This window comes from Apteryx mantelli, chromosome 8, assembly GCF_036417845.1.
Source record: "Apteryx mantelli isolate bAptMan1 chromosome 8, bAptMan1.hap1, whole genome shotgun sequence".
In the NCBI taxonomy this organism is placed as follows: domain Eukaryota; kingdom Metazoa; phylum Chordata; class Aves; order Apterygiformes; family Apterygidae; genus Apteryx; species Apteryx mantelli.
In genome coordinates this window covers 42174644-42197223 of record NC_089985.1, presented here as the reverse complement: position 1 = coordinate 42197223, position 22580 = coordinate 42174644, and the positions used below count along the sequence as shown (strand labels likewise).

Here is a 22580-nt window from a genome sequence, read left to right as displayed (position 1 = left end):
TACAAAAGTTTTTTTACAAATACATATTTCTTTTAAAAAGTACTTGTCCCATAATACCTTTAGATTCCCGTTTAAGCCTGTTCCCTTCATTCACAAATAAAGTAAAATAAATCTTTCTTTAGTACAACATACTTAACTCAGCTAAAATGGCAGGCTTAACAGTTTTATCACTGCATGTGCAGTTTTTAAAGAGATGGAGTTAAGTTATAGTCTTGCTAAAATAGGTAGATGAGGAAAAATATAAATTCTAAATGAATGAGGTAAAGTTTCATACATTCAATTGTGTAAATAAATACCAGTACAGTTTTATAGGAACATGAGTATAAGTTTAAGGGTTTTATTATCAAAGTTTTGTAAAACAATTTCAGAAACTGTACATCAACATGGCACAGACTGTAGCCTACTTTTGTCTTTTTACCTGCACAAAAGTAAAAGCTCTGTAACTAAGAAACAGCTTGCCTAACTACTTTGCATATAACATGGAATCACTGTGTGCATAAGATTACTACTGCAGTGACAGTAAACACAAATTTATTAGTTTATACAACTTGAGATCAAGTAAAAAGTACATTATCAAGTAGACTTGCTTTTAAAAGCATACAAAGGTCAATTTTAAAATGCACTACCCTTTTGCAATGTCTGAATGAACAAATAAAACAATCTGGATTATGAAAACTGCACAAATCAACCTTTAATCACTGGGCACCGATCAAGCAGAGATTTTCACCTCCCAAGGCCCAAGCAAAAGAAACGTTATAAACCATCACGACTTGCTGCTCTTTGTTGCCTGAGATGGATTTGAACTGACAGAGTAAAAAAAAGCCCTCAGAAAGGTTAGTGCATTTTAACTTTGTCAAAGCCAAACAAAACCCACCAAAAAAAAAAAAAAAGCCACATGGCTTTAAAAAAAAAAAACAACCCCTATCTATATTAGAATGCTTATTTTCAGATGTACTGTCAATTTTTGTGTAGTCACACTTAAGACCCTTAAGTAGATCCATCATATGTTGTAGGATTTTAGAACATTTAGGATGTTTCTGCCACAATCAACATGCAGTCAGTGCATTCCCTATACTGCTCTATTACTGCAATGAATCAAATTCTAAAACACTATCATAAGTGAGCTGATTTACTAAAGGAGATCATACAACAAACAATCCATGCCTGCTGTAGATGCATGCAGCTTTTTTACTTTTGCTTGAAGCATCACCAAGTTAGTAAAAACGGCTTGGCTATGCAATCCCTTTTGGCCGCAACAAGGATGGTTACCTTTCTATAAAGCTTTTGATGTGAGTTAGTATCAGGAGCTTTACAAACCATTTATAGCTTAGAGCTGTATACATCTAGATTTAGGATTAACAAGTACAGCATAAAAGAATCACACAGGAATGACACTGATGCACGTCTGCAGCTGTGTTCACTGCAAAGCCAAAATTTAGTCACTCATATCCATGTCCTCTTCATGATGATCATCCCCATTTACTTTGGACTCCCTTGCTGAATCTCCACTTCCTTTATCACCTGCAGACTCCTTTATTTTAGGGGAAGAAGAATCTGCCGTTTTCTTTTCTTCCTTTTTCTCTTTCTCGCTGTCGTATCCTTGCTCTTCTTCGTCATAATCCCTTGTGACCTGCTTTGCCGAGATAAAAAAAAGTAAAACTTGCTTTCAAAGCCCTTGTGGATTTAAGGTTAATGCTTTATTAAAGGCACTAAGTTAAACAGATTTTTAAACATACTTTCACGTCTTTATCACTCTCGGATTTTCTTTCTCGATCCTTCTCTTTGTCTTTGCTTTTTTTTTTCTTGCTTGTTGACCGTTCCCTTTCATCTCTACTTCTCTCTTTGTCCTTATCCTTCTTTTTCTCCTTTTTATGTCTACAATGACAAAGTATGTTCAAGAATGAAAGACAATTACACTGTTATATGACTAGAACACAAATTGTGTCTAAACCGTCACCCATAGTTCCTTAAAAACCTACAGGGAGGAACAACTGTCTGCAAGTAAGACTTGCCGTTTCTTTTTAAAAAAATAACCAACCATTCATTCCTACTTCTTAGCTCTAGACCAAAACACCACCACCTCAAAGTGAAGTCAAGGAAGTGCCTTAGTTAAGAATAGCAAAACTACACTCTCTTATTAAGGAGCATCCCAAATCCCACATTTAGGATGAGGGGATTATTTAACCAACTTACTAATGCAGTCAGTTGATGGCAACTGTACAGAGTCAGCAGGTTAGAAACTGGAAATTTCCCACTCCATGTCCTCGGAAAGCATCATATTTGGAGCTCTTGTGCATTAAAACAAAGTAGTTCTATGTCTGAAGCTAATTAAACTAAGATAAAAGAGGTAGCAGGCAAGAGAGATCCACTCTTTCTTTCAACAAATCAACCTCTGGGCTAGATACTAGGAACAAGACAAACACACATCATCTATCTTCAGAATAACCCCACCATGATCTTTGCTGTATTTCATATATGTAAGAAATTTTCTGTCCAAACCCCTTTTTTTAGACAAGGGGTTTATTAGCATTCTCACCTTCTTGGAGATGGGGACCGGGACAGTTTCCTTTTAGGAGACCTGGGTTTTTTAGGTGACCGTGTTCCACTCCTGCTTCTTCTGCGTCGTCTTTCTCTGTAGGGAAGAGAGATCAAAGCTTGTTGGACTCCAAATACTCCTCCAAAACCACCACAGCTCAAAAGATAGTAAATATATACTATAATTGAAAACTGGTATTTACTATTAGCAACACTGCAAAGCCAAGGCAGTTGCCAGTCAGCAAAGCGAGTTGTTTCCTATTCAGTCTTCACCTTCATGAACAAATTGCTATCTTAAACGTTATTAGAGACACTGATTCTTACTCCATCCACAATAGAGACAAGACAGTTTGTTCTTGTTAATATAACAAAACAATTCTGGAAGTGATTTTAAAAAGGACATTACACCTTATGCATGTGTTTGACTTATCCTATAAATCAGAAAATGGCTTAAAAGTGACCTCAAAGCATCATGCACTTTTTGATATAGAAAAAGCAGAAATTATTCTAAGTCCAAATAATACCTCCAGAAAATTAAAGTATAAAGGAAAAAAATTAAGCATCTTATAGACACAGGTAAAGAGAGCACACATGCATGTGTACTGTAAGTGACATGTGTACAACCTAGTATATCCACAACATGACCATCATCATCCTATTAAATACAGGAACATTCTTTCCATTAATGCATCTCTTTAAAGTGGATTAAACATGCTAGAAATGTAGACTAAGAAAATTATTCAAGTTACTGTACCTGCTTGTGCTTCTAGATCGTCTAGTTGTGCTGTAGCTTTTGGGAGGAGTTTTAGAACGTTTCTTTTCTTTCTCTTCCTTCTTCTTATCCCTTTTAGTGAAATACAAATTTTAAATTCAAGTCATTTTCAAACAGTTCAGGTAATACTACTATTCTTACTATATAAGGAGATGAACAAAGGCATAATTATATTGGATAGCATATATATTATTTTTCTGGGGCCAGTCACATAATATTAACGTAAAAGACAACAATTATCTATTAATGGGTGCTGCATCTGTTGACACAGAGGAAAACCATGTTACGTGTTTTTAGGTGACTAATTGTGCACATTTATAGGGTAAATATAGTAACTATTCTCATAAAAATGTTACAAGGGGTTTTATTTTAAAAGAGTCACTAGTTCATCCTGGTCTAGATTTTTTTTTTTCTGATAAAATACCAAAATCTAAAACTTAATTTCTAGTAAGTGTAATAAATTTACAGAAGCAATTACCTGGTTTTGGATGTGCTCCTAGATCTTCTGCTTCTCTCTCTAGAGTGAGATCTTCTTCGCCTTGGACTTTTAGATCGCCTCCTGCTTCTTGACTTTGAATGGGACCTTCTCCTTGATCTGCTTCTTGACCGTCTACCAATAATACAATGTATGTGGGATTTAAATATATTTAATTTTGATATACCATTCAGAATCCATCTGCTCAATACTAATTGCATTGTAATGCACCCTAATACAGAAAATGGAGCAAAGGAGTCACATTCAGTCCTCCGAGAAAATAGAGGGAAAGAGAAAAAAAAGTGCACAACTGCTAGATGTGAAAGAACAGGTGATACTTAAATCAGCCATCTTGTCGTTTTCCTTGCAAGAAAACAGCAGTCCTATTGTAGAAGGAAACTGGTAAGCTGTGTGGGAGTGTGAAAGAAATTTGGAAACGATAAACCAAATACAAGTCAATTACTGAATATGCAAATAGCAAAGAAATGCCAATGGCAAGACCAAAGTTACAATGGCTTTGTCACGCATAGACCATTGGCGTGCACTGTCTTAACTGGAGTTGACAAGTCAGCAACATAAATCAACCAAACTGATCTCTGTTTAGGTAGGCCAGTACTGAGATCTTTAGCCAGGACACCTGAACAGACCCGATGCCCAATTAAATCAAAACCTAGAAACGCCTGGAAAACTCTTGTCCCAAGCACTTCCACCAGGCAGAATTGGCTGCACATACCAGAAAAAACAGCCCAAATAAACATTTAATGTTTTATATAATTTTTTGGTTTGAAAACAAATTAAAATTACCATATGGAAGGAGAGTGAAAAGAGGTCTAAGGAACTACTGTAAAATGGACAGCCTAGGATGGCTTAGGTGTTAACAGGAGTTAGGGCTATGTAAAATTAAGGCCTTCTGTTAAAGCTGTCTCGTAAAAAAGAAACAATAAATTGTTTAAAATCAGAGTCCAAACACTGCTGGTAAGGAAGCCATCTCAGTGGGTGTCCCATTCTTACAGTTCCTGAAGTTCTTGCTGCAATAGTTCAATCTTGTGCTACCGTCATTCCTCCACTCGTTCTATAAAAACACAGGGCTAGGCCTTCATCTCACCCTAGTTACCCCAAATCATAGCCTTAGCGTTCTTCAAAAGGTTTGCGTTTTCCCTCATGTCAGTCTGCATGAGCAAAGTATAACTTGCAAGAAGTAATTTTGAAGGAATTGTTCCAGGCAAGCTATGTTTTTAAAGGAAATAAGCTACCTGTGCCTAGACGAAGAAGGCGTCCTCCTCCTCCTTGAGCGTGATCTTGACCTTGAATGTCTTCGTTTTTCATCTTTTTTGTCTAGAGTTTAAAACAAAAAGCATAGTAGAAAAACAAATGCTATTTTAGTATTCAAAGAGATTCTATAAAGGAAAATAACTTGGGTTTCACACTACAGACAAACAGGACAAAGAAAACCTAGGGAACATTTTGACGTTAGAAATCAAAAGCCTTATCTTTTTCCTCAAAGGATGAGGCACAGAATGAACAAATGACAAAGACATGTGACATACACAGAAACAACATAAAATATTACACAAAAGTAAAGAAGTCAAACTTCAGACAGTTTTTTTTTTAACACTGACTTAAATGAAAAAGACAGCTGTGAGGCAATGAAAAGTCTTGTTAGTATCTCAGCATCTCTGCCATTTTATGAATGGCTAAGGAGTCTCTCTCAGATCACTGCTCCGAGCTTCCCACAAAAGCCTCAAACAAAATGATCAGCGTATATTTCTGGTAATAAAAAGAACAGAAGCTCTATTCTTTCCTCAAAATGATCAAAAAGCAGCAAAACTACATTTTCCGTGTTCTGGGTACATCTCATATTTAGTTCATCTGACATTTGCGAATGGACTGCTGCATCTCACTCTACAGTAGAAATCTACAAAATTACAAAAACACTAACTACAAAAAAAATTACTAACTTTCACAGAGTAAGAACTAAAAGAAAGGAAATCATTACCAAGAATAAATGCCACTGGATGTCAAGTGGTTATGTCACTTGCTGTTTCCAATGTGTTCGGAAGCTCAAACATTTTACCATCCTCAAATCGAGTTATTTGAGGTGCGTGGGGCGAGGGAACAACAACACCCCCCCCCCCCCCCAGATGATTCACTCCCTATTTCATTCTGCAGGACATTCATATACATTCAAAATGTAGGACAATTAACTGCTTGTCGACTATAAATTAAGTAATTATAGAACAGGAAAGCATAAAGCCAATATTTTGCAGACAGCTAACTTTTATCATGTACTATGTCAAAACACCATCTTGAATTGAAGGAGGCAGTCTGCGACTTAAAATTACCTGGCTCTATAGCAGCAGAAATTAATGACTGTGCTTCTCGTACTCTTTTCATAGCTTCTTCTATTTCTTTACTGGAGGTATCTGATTTCAGACTTGGTGAAACAAGGCCTGCAGCCACATGGTTCAACCTGGTAAATAAGAAAGAGTTTTAGAAATTCAGCATTGTTTAATCAAAAAAATACAAGCCTACATTGTCAAATTGCAGTCCACCCAAAATGACTGATCTAAGTGAGTCAGTATCTCTGTCTGCATTTTGTCACCATTTAGATAAGAGTCACAAGTCTGACGTGATATCTGTGTTGAAATCAGTGGAACAAATACTAACACGTAAGGCTCTTAGAATTCCAGTAAACTGTAAACAGGAAGAGAGTCCAGACTGCCTTGCACAGATATATTTCTAAGGACACTTTCCAGTACATTTTTGTAAAATGCAATTTTGATTCTCATCACTGGAAAGAGCAACTTCACAGGAAAGTGTATTACACTGTAGAAAGTCAGTTTGTTTTTTAAGTCCTACTGAGAAGCCTGTAAACAATGATGAAGTTTCAAGTTCAGAAGTTATCCGTTCTACAGCTTGGCTTTGAAGCAGATCAGGTATAGCTAATACAGCCCTAACTGATGCTTGTCTGATGCATTAGCTTTGATAACTATTTTAAGTTTTTTCAATCAGTTGTGCATTTCTTATTTATAGAAATGTCAACTTAAAATTCATTGCTCTGGCTTGCCTGTAATAGTATTAAAAACAAAGATAGTTCACATAAAACTTTATAAACTAGGCTACTTCAGATGGCTTTGACATAATTTTAAAACAGCCATACTGGGTTAGAAGCAAATATTTAGTTTAGTATCCTAGCTCTAGCAGCAGCTAATGTAACAGCAGGGCAAGCACACACTGATGTGTTTTCCCGGTATTCTCTCCAAAGGCTCCACCGATTTGCAGCACAAGGACTTCCTGAGGCACATGTGGTTTCTTTGGATTTAGTATTCTTAGATGGACTTTTCATCTATTAATTTGTAAAATCACTTTTTTCACTGACAGAAACTTTCATCATCCTGTTGCAACAGTATCAGTAGCTTAACTGCACACTAATAAACACTAAGTGCCACAATTCTTCCATGCTTGCTGTCCCCATGCCATACTTTTTTGAACACTATCCTTTGTGAATACTGAAATAAAAATTAGCAAGTACTTGTTTTATCTGTTACTTGCTCCCTTTTTCCATTAAGTAACAAGATATACTGTCTTTTGTTGTCTTTAACAGCTGTAGTTTCTTTTATTATCGCCTTTTACAGCGGTTGCTGGTCTTAACTCATTCTCTACCTCCCTTTGATTCCATCCTTGCAAGATGCAAGGTGCAAGGTGCTAGCTGCACCTTTACATTATGGACCTGTGTGAAGTGACCAGAAGTGACAAATGTGAAATATGAAAAACCGAATTCCTGTCTCTAGCCAAATGAAACCCCAGAAGTGAACTGGTGTGACTCCATAGATGCAAGGCTGAACAACCTTACTTCCCCGACCCTCTTCTCCCTACCACAGGAGGGTCTGCACAAGATCCAGGACGCTAGTTTTCTCCAATCTTAACTAGATCAGGTAGGACAAAGAACGGATACTGAATCACAGAAGTTATCATTCCCAAGATCAAGTGTATTGCAATACAAGTATTTGTAAATACTGAAGCTTACTTTGGATCCACTGTACTCATAAGTTTTAGTAGTTGATCTGCTGCAAGAGACTGTGAGGGAAAGAAAAAATAAAATTAAAACAATGTTGGAGGATTTTCCAGAGCATCCTTAAGAAGATACCATCTTCCTTGAATGCACCCTCAGCTCTGGCTAAAAGCAAAAAGAAAGTGCTTGCAAATAAAAAAAATCCAACAAGTTATAGCCGAAACGGTCCATCGTTCTCTTTTAAAATTTTGGAGATGCAAACTAGGTCTTACCATGTTTCGGTGCGTAAGAGCATTTTTTTTCCAAGGAAGCCAAACAGTGACCCTTTCCCAGGCAGAATCAAAGCACCTTAAAATAAACCCCACCAAGCTTCTGGTATTTACAGGTTATTTCTCTCACTTTAAGAAAATACACAGCATATTAGAGAACTAAGTTGTCTGCTCATGGGAAGCATTCAGTGTCAATTCATCAACGATAAGCAAATTCTTATTTTCTTTAAGAATTCCATTAAAAACATGTTTTACAGCTCTTAGGAAAATTCAGACATTATTACAATTAGCCACTTGTTAGAGCAATGATATATTAACAAGCCAAATGCTTTCTCCCCAGTAATTTTTGATCTAACCGAGGCAGCCATTTGTTGATCTACCCAAATACATAAGTAGTATTGCAATCAACTGGCTTAACGGACAAAGAAAATATAATTCTGGTAGGTTGATACGATATTTTGCTAGTATGTACTTAATGCTTATTTTTTTCATTTGTTATTTCATTATCATAATTACTTACTTTTGTTACAATATCTGACGTGTGTAGAGAGAATGCTAAATGATGGATTTCCTAACATTGCATTAAATTATTACTACTTCTGGTATCTACAAAACATGCTATCTGTACAGTATTTGATTGCTATATCTTAAACATTAACACAATATTCTACTCACTATTTCTTATTACATGAAGTCTTTCTTTTCAGCTTTAAAAAAGTTTACAATCTAACAAAGCCTTCTCAGTATTTTCTGCATCTACCAAATAAAAAAGCCAACCTTAATTTCTTACTATAAATACAAGATACATTCATACTTTGGTAATGACATTTCACTGTTACTCCCAAATTATCTTCTACATCCTTTTGGCATTTTATTTGGTACTAGTACACACACCATTTATTCCGAAGAAGTGTTCAGAGAAAAAAATTAACCACTGGATTTTTAGATAGTGGTTGCTGAGCTGATATAAATGAAAATGACTATTAAATTAGAGATGATCCAAAAAAAAAAAAAAAAAAAAAAAAAAAAAGTGCTCTTGTATGAACCTGCTATGCCAAGACACAAATGCTGTACTGTATAACAACTGGAAGAAGTTTAAAGGCCCAACAGCCTACCCAAACTATGTTGAGCCAAGCCTTTACTAAAGCGATGTTTTATAACACTTGTTCAAACCTAAGAACAGTAAGTTCCAGGTCTTTAGTCTGTGATTAAATATAATGTGAAAACAAAAAGCATCATGAATCCTAGTCATTCTACATGTGTGATAAGGAGAATAAAGAAAAATTTTAAATGTATTACATACCTGAGAGTTTAAGTTTGCTCCAGGAAGCCCAAGAGCAGCTAGGGCAGGATCAAGAGCAGGAGCTCCTAAAGCAGCTAAAGGAACAGCACCGATCTGTAACATACAAAGATAACAGTTAGACAAAGGCATGTTCAACTGATAAAAAGCTATTAGAACAAGATTCCCAGGCATTACATACGGGGAAATTTGAACTGGGTTTTACCTCGGCTGCCAACTAAAGGAAACATTATAATAAAGTCAGTAAATGTATTTTAGCTTTCCTTATTCGTGTATTTCAAGGCTTGGTATATGAAAATGTTTTTTTCCTAAAGCATCATGAATCCTAAATATTCTAAAATAAAATTCCTCAGCATCCCAAAAGGTGGGAAAAACAGAGCGAAGGCGGAAAAAAAAAGGAATGTTTTCCAATACCTTCGAGAAATTATTTAAAATGGAATTCTGCCCCAGAGTTTCAATGAAAATTAATCTTAAGGTTCTGAGCCAATTACCTCATATCTAAGTCAATTTAGGATTTGAAATTAATACATTTCCTCTTAAAAGACAGTAAATCATTACATTTCTGTATGTCTCTCAAATTTGAGTAAAACTCGCCAATGGATTGAAAAGCTACTGAGAAAAAATAAGTAGGATGACAGCATGAGTCTGAATTCCTTAAGAAATGAATCTAGAAGCCTCAGAAGAGAACTTCATTTTCTGGCCATTCAAGTGAGATGACCAGTACACTGGAACAAATCTGCTAACAAAACATATGATTTTTATAAGCACATATGCTGATCTAATGGTTTAGTTTTACCAAAAGGTCTTGCCCTGACTTCCTTAATTCTCACCACCTCCTTTCTGGCTGCACTGGCATTTGTGGGACCCATTTGTCAACCAATTCAACTCACTAAGCCATCAGAAAATTTATTTTTGTGCTGTCCGCACCCAGCTAACACACTGGTTCACAAAAGGATCTGATGAGCTCCAGAGCCAGCGTAAAATAAGAGGCAGGAGCATGTGGCCAGGAACAAGGGAGCAGGACCTTCTGCTTTCTGGCAATGATGAGCTCTTCAGTTAACTCACCTTTCTCTTGAAACCGTACGGACCTTCTCCCTGCAGTCTCAAAGAAAAAGTCACATCCCACATACTGATGTCATGAACAGAGACTAGAATTCTAAAAAGTTTTTACTGAGTTAGATGCCCAACTCACTTTAATAATCAGAAGGAGCTGCATAACAAGCTTTTGAGATGCCTTTGAAAATCACCATCCACCACAATTTTCTGTACAATCACATAAAGTGGATGTGCTAAATTATAAAATTGAGTGGGCTGGGAGTGGGTTGGGATTCAGATTGACAGAACTAAAATTAAGTTGGTTCAACCTCCATTTCCAAGAATTTATATATACACTTTTTTTTTGAACAATAAATCTTTTATATGTTATTTGTTTCTTCCATCACTTTCCTGAAATTTCAAAGTTAAACTTTAGATTTTTCCAATTATATAAGATTTAAGAGAGCTTCTGGACGGCTCAATGGCAAGTACATTTTTCATGTGATATGAAAACATAACAGAAGCTACACAAAGAAGAGCTAAGCACAAGCTGAAGAAGTAGATCTGAGAGCAGCAGAAATAATGAAGCCTAATTCTTACTAATTTGCCCCTTTCACTTGGATTCTCTGTTCTCTAATATGATTTTTCCTGACTGAAACTTTTTCCACACTGAGTTATTCTAACTGTCCCTCTTCCACATGGATTCTTGTGTGTCTAGATAAAGAGTGAATACATGCTGCCTTTTCCCCCACTCAGCTGGAATACTGATGGTGGGTCTCTCTCCACAGCATGCCATTTTCTTGAACTTCAGGAATTTAAGATCTTTGAGATCTCTACTGCTCATCAAATCTGGCTGAAAGTTTCCAATAGAAAAAAAGAGGGTTATGAGAGAGAAAACACTGAGGCCATAAGAGAAGTGCTGTATTAGGGAAACAGAAGTATTCCATCTAGCAATGTATCGCCATTACGCCAAAAATCATACCAGACATCTGTAACAATACGATCCATCAAGGTATATAAACTAAAACATTCCATTAGCCAGCATTAGTACATCAATCTATTTATGCTGCAGACAACAACAAAAAGCAAATCAGAGTCTAAGAGAATACATCTAACAGCTTCCCTTCCCTTCGGTCCAACCGGAACGCCTACCTGAGAGAGTGGGTTGGGAGTAGGCAGGAGTCCACCTCCAGGCAGCAGACCTGCCACAGCATTAGCTGGTGCCAAGAGAGACAAAGCCTTAGTCTCATCAGGAATAACTCCTGCAGAGAAACAGCCTTGCATTAGAATGCATTCTATCTCAAAGGCAGAAAATACACAAATACACCCAGAAAATGTCTCCCTGAAACACCACCTGAGTTTGTTGAAAGTACTTATGTTGGCTAAAATACAAAGCTTGTTGTCTATTAATATTTATCATTAAATTTTTTGTCAGAATGAAACTTCAATGTGTGAAAATTTGACTGTTCCTTTTTCTCTACAAATGGTTAAGTTTCTAGAGCAAAAAAATAGCACAATACACACTACTTTTTTGTTAACACTGCCAAGATTTCATCACCTGTACTCGATTTTTAAGTCATGAACCAAACGTAAGCAAGCACAGTCGGTTCTCCAGGGGTGTGCTCTCAACTTTCAAAAGCTGTTTTATGAACAACGACTCGTGTCGGCTGCTTCACTATAAAGCACACAGAAAAATCAAGATACACAAGACAAAAAAAGTTTGATTTAGGGGTTAATAATATGGTACAGTTCACTATGTTTTCTTTTAAACCTACCATACAAACTTTGCAAAAATTAAGAGAAGGTATGGAAATATTTTTTGTTGAATCAAGCGTAGGGCTTTTGCTGACTTGTCAAATGAAAATGAAAGTCTCTGCAGATCTTCAAATACACGCTGTGTATGTGTGTCTGTGGGTGGACGGGTGCGTACAGACAGTATACTGTGGCACATTCCTTACCTGTGCAGTAAAATGCATACGTTCCAATATGTGCCATGCTTATTGTACCAAGAATGCTGCTATTTACTGCCATTTCAGAAGAAACTTCTGGCCCAAAATCTTGCAGCCAACTAAGACAAGTGTCTTATTTTACTGCCTGTTCTGCACATACAACAATTTTAAGGGTCCTACTATGAAACAAGTACTTATGTAGGTATTTTTAATTCTATCCAACAGCAAAAGCCCTATACAGATGGATTAATTTGTTAATGTGCCCAAGCCCCCAAAATGAGAGTTCAATAAAACAATTTTACTATATATTTGCAAATACCAGTAGTGTTTCTGTAATACATATTAAGAAACTGCATCTCATCATAAAACATACAATATGTACAGGGCACTTAAGAGAAACTGGATAAGCTGCAGAAGAAAACTGTTGGGTGGTATTTTCAGCAGGGCCTGGTATATAGTTCAGGCTGAACCAGGGAAAAGAACTGTAAAACACAACAACAAAAAAGAAAAACCACTGTTAAATAAAGGTAATGGTTCCTTCCACCTATACTGAGAAGTGCCGATAATATAAACAAATGTATAATACACAGCACTGTTATCTTGCTTGTGTCATTGAGCTGTCATCAATTTAGATACCAAAAGTTATGGAGGGAGAGGGGGGGAAAAAGGTCATTTAGATAAAGGGCATTAATGCATCAATATATTAACATACCTACAGAGATTATGGGGTAATTTTGCATGCAAAATTATGTCTCAGAGGATATTTATCAGTTATATCTAGACATTTCAAATTAGTGCAACTACAACATTTCTGGCATCTAAATACAAATCCTCAGACTTATCTTGAGACACCTCACAGAAGATCTGCATCCATTAAAAAAAAAAAATCATGCATCTGATCCTCTATTTTTTAAAAAAAGTATTTAGAAATAAATAACTACAACTTTAAAAAAAAGCAATGAGGCCCCTCACCAGTTAATTTTCATGCTTCAAGAGTTTTTTTTACTGCTGCTTTGTTAGAACCATGAAATACTGCATGAATGTGTAGAAATGAAAGAAAAAGAAACAGACAAAAAGAAACAAACATTAACCAAAGAACCTAAATAACCCCCCACAGCCATCTTTAAGATTAGAGTTCCTTCCAAATCTAGGAATATCACAGTGAAAAGTTATAATTAATACTAAACCTTACCGTAGACTTTGTGTATAGTTCTATAACACAAAGCAACAGCCAACATCAAAATGTCTGTGTATGCTAAAACTGGAGTACGCTTGTGATATAGGGGATAATTACTGCACTAAACAGATAATAAACATTTACTTTAGTGACAGGCAATATTAATACAGAATTATCACAATAGAAAATAGAAGATAAAAGGGCCCAGTTCAGCACAGTAGTTAAGCATATGCCTGGCTTTAAGCACACGAGCAATTTCATTATGATTTTAAGAATCTTGCTGTATCGTGCTTAAATAACTTGTTGAATTGGGACCCTGGCAATATGTATTTGGAGGAAAAACTATACTCCAGTTCAGGGACAAAAGCAGAGAATATTATTACAAAACCAGGGGGCATAACTTTATTGGCAAAACATATCTGTTGCGATATGCCGTATCATTATGCCAAAAATATCAGCATTCTTAATCATCAGAACACCACAAGAAACAGCCCATGAGGAGCTCCTTGATTTAAACAGGCCCATTAGAATGAACTACTATATTATAATTTATCTTTACACATTATGAACCAAAACTACTGGGCAGGTTTCTCTGTGTGCCAGATTTATCCACCATCAAGCACAATGGACAAAGTCAGACTGGCAAAGAGAAAATTGTTTTATTCTTAAACACTAACATTCTTAAATATGGGCCTTGGAAAATATTTCAGTACTAACTCAGATGGACTGTTACTGTAACACACTTTAATGTAAAGATTAGGATAAGATGCCTTTCAACTATGCTATTATTCCTAAACTAGTGAAAGCAGAAGCAATAATAATAATAATAATTTCAGAATGTGTTCTGTACTCTCAAAAAAGCATCATGTCTCAATCACTAGCCATGCTGCAGATTCCTGAGCTCCTTAAATAAACTAAGTTTTCATATCTTTTAGATTTGAAGAATACAAATCTAAGACAGCTCCCAAGGCCTCAAAAGAGAGCCTATAGCATTACAATGTCTTGATAAAAGGTCTGAACCAAGACCGTATATCAAATTTATTATTGTAGTATGACTTAATCTGCAGAGGTTTTATTTAATTCAAACGATTTAGAAAAATCCATGATTTCAGAAGTAAACCAAGAAATAGTACAGTGGAAATAAATTACTTATAAAGCAAGTCTAGAAGAGTTTAATAAGACTTCTGTAAGAAGTGTTGTCTTCTCAGCAGATTGTTTTTAAGGTAAGTTCCAAAAACCCTGCTCATTGCCTTTCAAATTACTGTAACACCCTAAAATGTAAAAATAAAAAGAAGAAGAGAAAATGTAGTTAACAAGTGGTTACACCAGGAAAACACTTGGGGACTTGAGTGCTTGCTGGCCTTTAGTTAATGTCTAGAATCCCCTGTAGCTGCAGAGGACCCACTGTTTTTCAGTCATCTGGAAGGGCTTTGCATTTGCCTTCTCCACTACAAAAATCACACACACAAATAACAGAGAGAAGAGTTTATTATTTAGTGAAATTCTATAAAATATAGCAAGGCTGAACAAGAAAACTTGGAATAAAAACTAATACCAGCGCCCATTTGGCACCTCTTGGAAGATCTCACTTGGAAATTAAACCACAATTATTCAAACCCTTGGTATACTGGAATTCACAACGAGAGCGAGTGCTTTTTCAGGGACGTTCTCAACTAAATGAAGTGGCAGCGTATCTCAAAGAAATGTCAATCTACTCTCCCATGCACTCTCAGAGAGAGAGAAACAACTCTCATGAAGAGATTTACGCATATGGGAAAATGGCAAACACTTAATTAGTACGGCAAAATTTCCTTAAAATGTTGACCTGTTTGCAAAAGTCTGTTTCAGACAGTGTCTCATTGAGGTTAATAAAGAGCATAATTTGCTAATAATTCTAACTAAAATATTAATATTCTAAACTTAAGACACATGTAAGAACAGTAAGAGGTAAACTTTCATTAAGCGTCACTTAATAAAAAATATATATATTTAATCCACAGGCCAATGGCAATATACCAAGGGTTTCAAAATGTCAGGATCTCGTATGTTTTATATCCTACTAAGCCTCATTCTAGTGAGCTATACTGGAATAACACGCCATCATCCGGTGGCTTCATAGGCCATTAAACAATTCACAAACCTTCTGCATATGGTACGACTATCAACGCTCTGTCAACGAATACAGTGTTTGTCAGATGCTGGGCCACAACTGCTGAGTCAGGATCATGGAACTTTACAAAACAGACACGTGATGAAACAGGCAAAGGAGAATCACTAGAAAAGAGAAAAAAAAAGTAATTAGATGGAAGCAAGTTTAACAGTTTCAAATTTTTACTGTCTCTCCCTTTTCACTGAACTAGGAAGTCATATTTGACTGGTGTACTTCTTTATGTAAGAATACAATTTCAGCTTTTCTATCAAACATCAGTTTTCATGACCGTGGATATGAAATTACCCTGAATGAAGCCACTTTCCTGTAAAGTTACAGGAGTAGTTTTATTGCCTCATTTATAACTGGAAATGAATTCTAAATTCTATTATGTATAATATATCTATGACCAGTCACCAAAATGCAAATTGGTTTGCATGTCCTTGCTATGACAAAGAAAGGAGGCAAAGAAAATTTTGCTCAAGAAATACCATTTTTGTGAACTTATGCAGTATATGTAGTAGGTTACTCTTTGTAGTTTTACACCCTCTGCTTTAGGCCCTAAATTATTATTATTATTATTTTTAAAAGATAAATTATGAAATTAAGAGGGTAATGATTAAAAGACCACCATGATTTTATTGTTTATAGAATTTCATGAAAAATTCATACAATTTCGTGAGCACTTTTAGGCCAAACTTCATCATGCTTCTTTTCTTGGCCAAACACTCATACAAACATAAACAGTTAAGTTCATTTTGAAGGGATGCCCACTGCTAAACATATACTTATCATTCAGTAGTAACAGAACTAATCACAAAGAAATTCAAGAAGCTCATGTAGGCAACACAACAGTTTAAATCTAACTAATTAGTGAAAGGTTTCTAAACAAACAATGAGTAAATATAAACCTTGTCACAAGATAGGTCCATATCTACTCCACAGTTGAAAATGAGCATCTGTCAGTAGAGCTACATAAAAATTCCTGGATATAGAAAATCCAAAAAGAAAATGTGGGAGTTTTGAGCAATTTTATAGAGTATAAATGTCTACTTCCTACAACAACAGGGAAGAATTGTAGGCTGTACAAATCTCAGAAAAAAAATCAGTGGCAGAAACCACTTGATAAGGGTCCAGAATGGGTTTCAAATGGTGCAAGGTTTGCTTTAATCAGAGGTATAAACTACCAGATAGCATGAGAAACTCATGCAGATATATCTGTGCAACAGATGAATTAGGGGCCCAGAGCAAGCACTGGAAGTAGGAACAAGTCCCTAAAAACCCAGTGCCTAAACAAGGCCTAGGTACTTGTACTGTTCAGCTCTGCCCTCAGATAGAGAGGTATAAAAATAGCCTAAAAAGCTAGTTCTGAAAAACTTTCACTAATTCTAGGTGACAATGGTCTACCTTTACCAATTGGATATGCAGAAACAGTTCCAAGAATAGTTCTTCAAAATGCCTCCCACTGCCAAACCAATTTTATCTAGGTTGAAGAAAATTCACTAAGTCTTTAAGTACTGAAAGAGCAGAGGGTTGTCAGAAATCAGGAGAGGCTTTCACATCAGCCAGAAAGATGTCTAGGATCTATTTATGTTAGTGCACATGCTCAAAACTATCTAATCTTAACCACCACCAAGCACAGGCTCAGCCCAACATGCAAGTTATGTAAATTCAAGAATTGTCTTAAATGCATATCAGACCACATTTTAATATACTTTACATTTAATCTGATGTTAAAAACTAGATTTGGAGCCAGCACACTGCAGCTTTTATAACTGTTAAAACCAGAAACATCCACTCCATTCAACATCTTGCAGCTCTAATAGAAAGGAAGGTAATATTTTGGAGAATCTCACTGAGATACAAGTGAGATAATTGTTTCAATTTTCTTTATCTATTAAATACCCATCAGCTTTTTAAAACAGTGCATTTTCTTAACTTTTCTGGTTAAGAAACCAGAAGCATTGGCAGGTAATATTTAACAAAAGTCACAGTAAATAAAAAAAGTAGGGTTGGAAATCAAGGAGTTACAGCATTTGTGAATGGTATACTAACCCAAATTATAAAAAAATGTTAAACAATTTATTGATAAGCACAGTACAATCTTTTCAAACTTAATCTTAAAATGGCTGCAATAACGTGGAAACATGAAACAGAGCACATGCCATTCATACATATGCATTGCAACACATTGAAGTACCACCATGTACAGAACAGTACAACTGGCCAAATCTACAAAGAGAATTAAAATTAATACGCAAGGCTATTCCTCACGCTGACATTTAATATAAATTGGTAAATTTTATTTTTAAAACTGTATTTCCAAACCCTCAGAAATCCAAGCTGTGCCTGAGCAAAATTCTTCAAGAACAGAATGTTCACACAGCTACCAACAAAAACACATTTTAGTTCATTAGAGAGAATGAAAATTTCAGTAGTTCTCTCTCAGACACCACACCAAAGAAAGCTGAGAAAAATTATGATTTACTATGGGTGGTATTTGAACAATGCACCAACTATGAAATATAATAGATAAATAGGGCAATCTAACCCTCATGTATCTCATAATCTCCAAAAACTCCCTTCACCAAAGTTCCCTCATATTGCAGCCTGTATCTTAAAACATTAAATATATATTTTGAAAGGATATTTCTACTACTTAAACACTATTTTTGATGTTAAAAAAAAAAAAAATATATCAGGCTAGAGTTAACAGAGTGGCCATGCAACATATGCTCTTCAACATCACCTTGCTCAGTGGTGTGGGGAGAAACAGGGACCCCCCCCCCCGCTCTTCTCTCTGAAACAGACGTTGTCATCTTTTTCTCAATAGACCAACTATCAGTGCAACTGCAAACAAAGTTGGTATTCTGACAGAATCCTTGTATAACGTGCATCTGCAGTCATTACAGAGAAGGTAGATGATCTTGCCAATTGCTAAGTCATCCAATATACAAAAATATATTATTATAAGGTAAGTTCCTAATTCCACCAAACTTTAACTTTGTAGATTGAATTTTCCACCAAGTGTGCTTTTTCTGGACAAAATTTTGTGTCTATGAACACCTGAATGGATCATTCGTTTCTAAGAAAAAGATCAGAGAGCATACTGGTTTCCCTATCAAATTCCAGTAACAGTCCTTTCATAAGTTCCTTCATTTCCAAGTTTCAGAGCAGAAACTTCAGTTTTGATGCAAATGCTACTCTGACAGTGATACAACTTCAGCTATGCTCAGAAAAATCCACCCAAATATAGTCAAGTTCTAAAACCATCATAAAACTTCAGTTTTCATATGCTAAACAGAATATACCGAAATCTAAATATGATTAGCTTATATAATAATTTTATTATAAGCACTTCCCAGAAGTCCATTCCCTCCTCTTTTCAGTTTTGCCTGCCATGGAGGATGAAGCTACATGAAATACAACAGAGGCAAGAACCAGGCAATGGAGTTGGGGGAAAGCAGACCCAGACTTGAATCGAGGGCTGAAGGATGGGGAGGGAAGATGGGGAGAAAAAAAAATGCAAGAAGAAATATAATTGGCTGTGGATTAAAGACATGTAATATGAAACTGAGGTATACATAAAACCTGCAATGGCTTATTAAATAAACTGGGATACAGAAATGGACAAGGGGAGAGAAAAAGAGAAAGAGAAACAGAGAAGCTCAGGAAGCCCAGATTCGGAAGCCCATGAGGAAAAGGAACTTCAATAGGGGACAACCAGAATCAGGGTGACAGACAGAGAGAAAGATCAGATAAGGAGGCAGAGCAATGGAAATGGGACTGGTTACTTAGGAACACAACGTGCGAAAAAGAATCCCACAGCAATCAAGGACATAAAGAGATTCAGATTAGGGAGAGAATTTACATATTATACTTTATATCATGTATCCCCAAAAATGAACAGCATGGGAAGGGAAGAGTCAGGAGTGGAAGTTTGAAGGAGAGGGAATGGAAAAGCCTTAAGAAGAAACAGATGAAAGGAAATGTCCCTATTAGAAAATACACCCCTCCCTGGTGTGAAATGAAATCGGAGACTCCGAAACATCCCTGTAGTTCGTAAGCACCTGTGAAACCTACGGACGCAGCAAACCACTGCCCTCTGCTGACATCAGATCCCTGCGCACCTCTGCAGAGACCCGCGGTGGGCCTAAAGGAGCCAGAGCTCTCGGGACATCAACACAAAGGAAACAGCACTAAACTTCCTTAAAATAGTAAAGTTACTAGCCTGAGAAAGTGCCAGTTCTAATTTCAACTGCACCACCTTTATTTTATTTAAATTACATATACAGTTTTAAATAATTACATGCTATTTTTCCACCAGACCTACATTTTACAATGAAGACAAATGATACTGTTCATTTCAGCAGCTATTCAATATTTTTCTCCATGTTCCATGCATGACCTATTTAGTTACACTGTATTTCCTGTTTTGTTTTAATTTATTTAATGGCTTTTCTATAGTTCTAATTACTGCAGTATTTAAGTTTTTTGTAAATACTAATCGTCACAATATCCCTATAGGATGCATTATCCTCCTCTTTCATTTAGGGATTTGAACCAAAAAAAATTTATGCCAAACGTTTCCACTATTTTTTAGTCATCTGATTTGAGATATCTGATACCTGTGTTACTCAAGTTCTTTGTTTTATGTTGCATTGTCCTCGTTTGATGCATAGCCTTCGCTGAAGGCAGTCGTAAAGGCAGTTACTATTTGTCAATACCAAGGAACCGATCCAGCTGAAGCCACATGAGTATCAGTACCAGAACAAAGAAGGCAGAAGTAAGCAGTCAAATACAGGACCCTACCCTTTTTGCAGAAGCAGAAACTTCTGACACAACACAATGCAAGAAGCTTGCCTTAAAGACTAGTATCAAACATTACAAAGATACAACCCAGCTCTCCATGAAAACCATCTCCTGTCTTCTTTCAACCCAATTCTACAAAAATCAATCAATCAATCACAGGCTTTTATCCAATGCAAATACCAAGGCAGGTCCGTCAGCTGTACGGTGCAAGGTCCTACAGGGCCAGTACTTCATGATACATTTGTGCAAAGGAGCTAAATTAAGTTTGTACAGACAACCTCAAGTATGGTAAAAAGAGAGTTGCAAGTTTGGGTTTTGTTTTGGGTCCCCCCCCCCCGAACATTTCATTCAGAAACCACAAAAGTGATCTTTTAACACATTAGTTAGTATATATCTAAAACAGTACTAAGTTTCAGAAACAGAATTTACCTGTAATAATCTACCTTGAAAATTGGAGAAAATAAAATATGAAGCAGTGAATCAAATAAAATGCATTGTTTAAAGGTGGTTCACTTTGTTGGTTGCTAAGCATCAATGGTCTTGCCATTTAAGTACAGTTATCCCAGATATTAATAACAAAAACACTCATGTCAGCTACTATCCCTCAAGTTTCAGTTCCATATGCATTCTATTTTATTTTACACTTTAATTTCCAACATGAAATTGCCAACAGCCATCCCCAGACAAGAAACAGCAAAAACACCAGAAATACTGTTTCTGAGTTTGCATACACAACCAACCAGCAGGATAGGAAATTTTTCCCTTTTTTGTGCCAGTAGGTATTGAAGAATGAGTGATAAAAAAAGCATGCTTTGTGATAGCTCTTCTTTTTCTAAAATGAGAAACTCTGAATAGTCTTACATATGATAAGTAACTAGAAAAACAAACAAAATCAGATTCAGATCAAGTTCATTCAGAGTACTGTAAAAAAACCTTTTTCCTTATATGCAAAAACTTAACATATGACTATAAAGTTATATAAAACAAATCAAAGTAACATGGCCAAAATCAATGTGAATTCCTAACTGACACAAAAAACATGTATTCTTTATGTATTAGTAATTAACTGCCCATTTTGCTGAGAATTCTTTGTAGGGAATACATATTTTCATTAAGAATGTTTGTTTTAAGGCTAACTTTCTAAAATCCGCCCACAGTCGTGGAGAGCAGATACAGTCCTAGAACAAACAGCTCCTACGGAATAAAGTGCATTTGACAGCAGGAATCGCACGTCCGATCAGATGCCGTATTACTGCCTTTCCCCCCCATAGGCGCACAATGCAATTGCCTGAATAACGATCGCTAGCCGCAGTAGGCGCACAAACTCCCATAAAGCGCAGCGACTCTGCTGGAGAAGGAGCAGGACTAGGGAGAAATAAGGAAGCGGCTCGCTCCGCTTTGAGCGACTGGGAAGCCCGCAGCACCCCCCCCCCACGCCGGCTCTGCGCGACGTGGGTCAGCGGCAATCTCGCTGCCTCCCGAAGGGAAGGGGAGGGGTGGGGGGAGCCCCGGCAGGCCGGCGCCGAGCCGGGGGCGGGTCGGGGCGGCCCGCGGCCTAGCAGGCCTCGGCGCGGCGGGAGCGGCGCGGAGGCGGGAGGCGGGCCGCGGGCGGGGGGGGGGGCGGGGGAGGAGGCGGCGAGGCGGGCGCGGAGCGGAGCGGGGGCGGGCGAGGCGGCGGCACTCACTCGGGGGGGAAGAGGCGCAGCTCCTCGATCTTTCCCAGGAAGCCGAAGAGCGTCCGCATCTGCTCGGAGCTGGCGCTGGGGGAGACGTTGGTGACCTGGATCACGTCGGTGCCGCTGCTGGAAGCCATCGCGCCGCCGCCGCCCGCTCCGGTGCTACAAACACAGCGGGGGGAGGAGGGGAGAGCGCGTTAGGGGCGGGGCAGGCTCCGGCCGCGCCGCCCGCCCAGCCCCGGTCCCGGCCACCCGCCGCCGCCGCGCACCCGCCGCCGCTCGCCTCACCAGCCTGCCTGGGCCGCAGTATCCCACAATCCCCCGCCGCCGCCCCCCGCGCAGGCGCGGTGCGCAGCCTCGCGGGCCCGCGCATGCGCCTGGCCCCTGCCTCCCCCGGGAGCGCGCGGCCGCGGCGCACG

General features: G+C 37.5%; 1 protein-coding gene across 4 annotated transcripts; it reads right to left on the bottom strand.

The window, feature by feature from the left end:
- Positions 1 to 323: 323 nt before the first annotated feature.
- Positions 324 to 22525, bottom strand: SRSF11 (serine and arginine rich splicing factor 11). 4 transcript variants are annotated; one of them, XM_067301394.1, is made up of 13 exons: positions 22450 to 22525; positions 22171 to 22323; positions 15665 to 15798; positions 11551 to 11660; positions 9367 to 9459; positions 7810 to 7859; positions 6125 to 6252; positions 5036 to 5117; positions 3786 to 3917; positions 3290 to 3379; positions 2537 to 2632; positions 1737 to 1875; positions 324 to 1633 (listed from the first exon to the last, which is right to left on the bottom strand). In XM_067301394.1, exons 2-13 carry the CDS (start codon positions 22296 to 22298, stop codon positions 1436 to 1438), a joined length of 1380 nt encoding a protein of 459 aa, XP_067157495.1. In that variant the 5' UTR covers positions 22299 to 22323; positions 22450 to 22525; the 3' UTR covers positions 324 to 1435. The 4 variants fall into 4 exon arrangements, with proteins under 4 accessions (XP_067157495.1, XP_067157497.1, XP_067157496.1 ...); XM_067301396.1 differs by having other exon boundaries at positions 324 to 1630; XM_067301395.1 differs by lacking the exon at positions 22450 to 22525 and adding an exon at positions 22431 to 22448.
- Between the last annotated feature and the right edge of the window lie 55 nt (positions 22526 to 22580).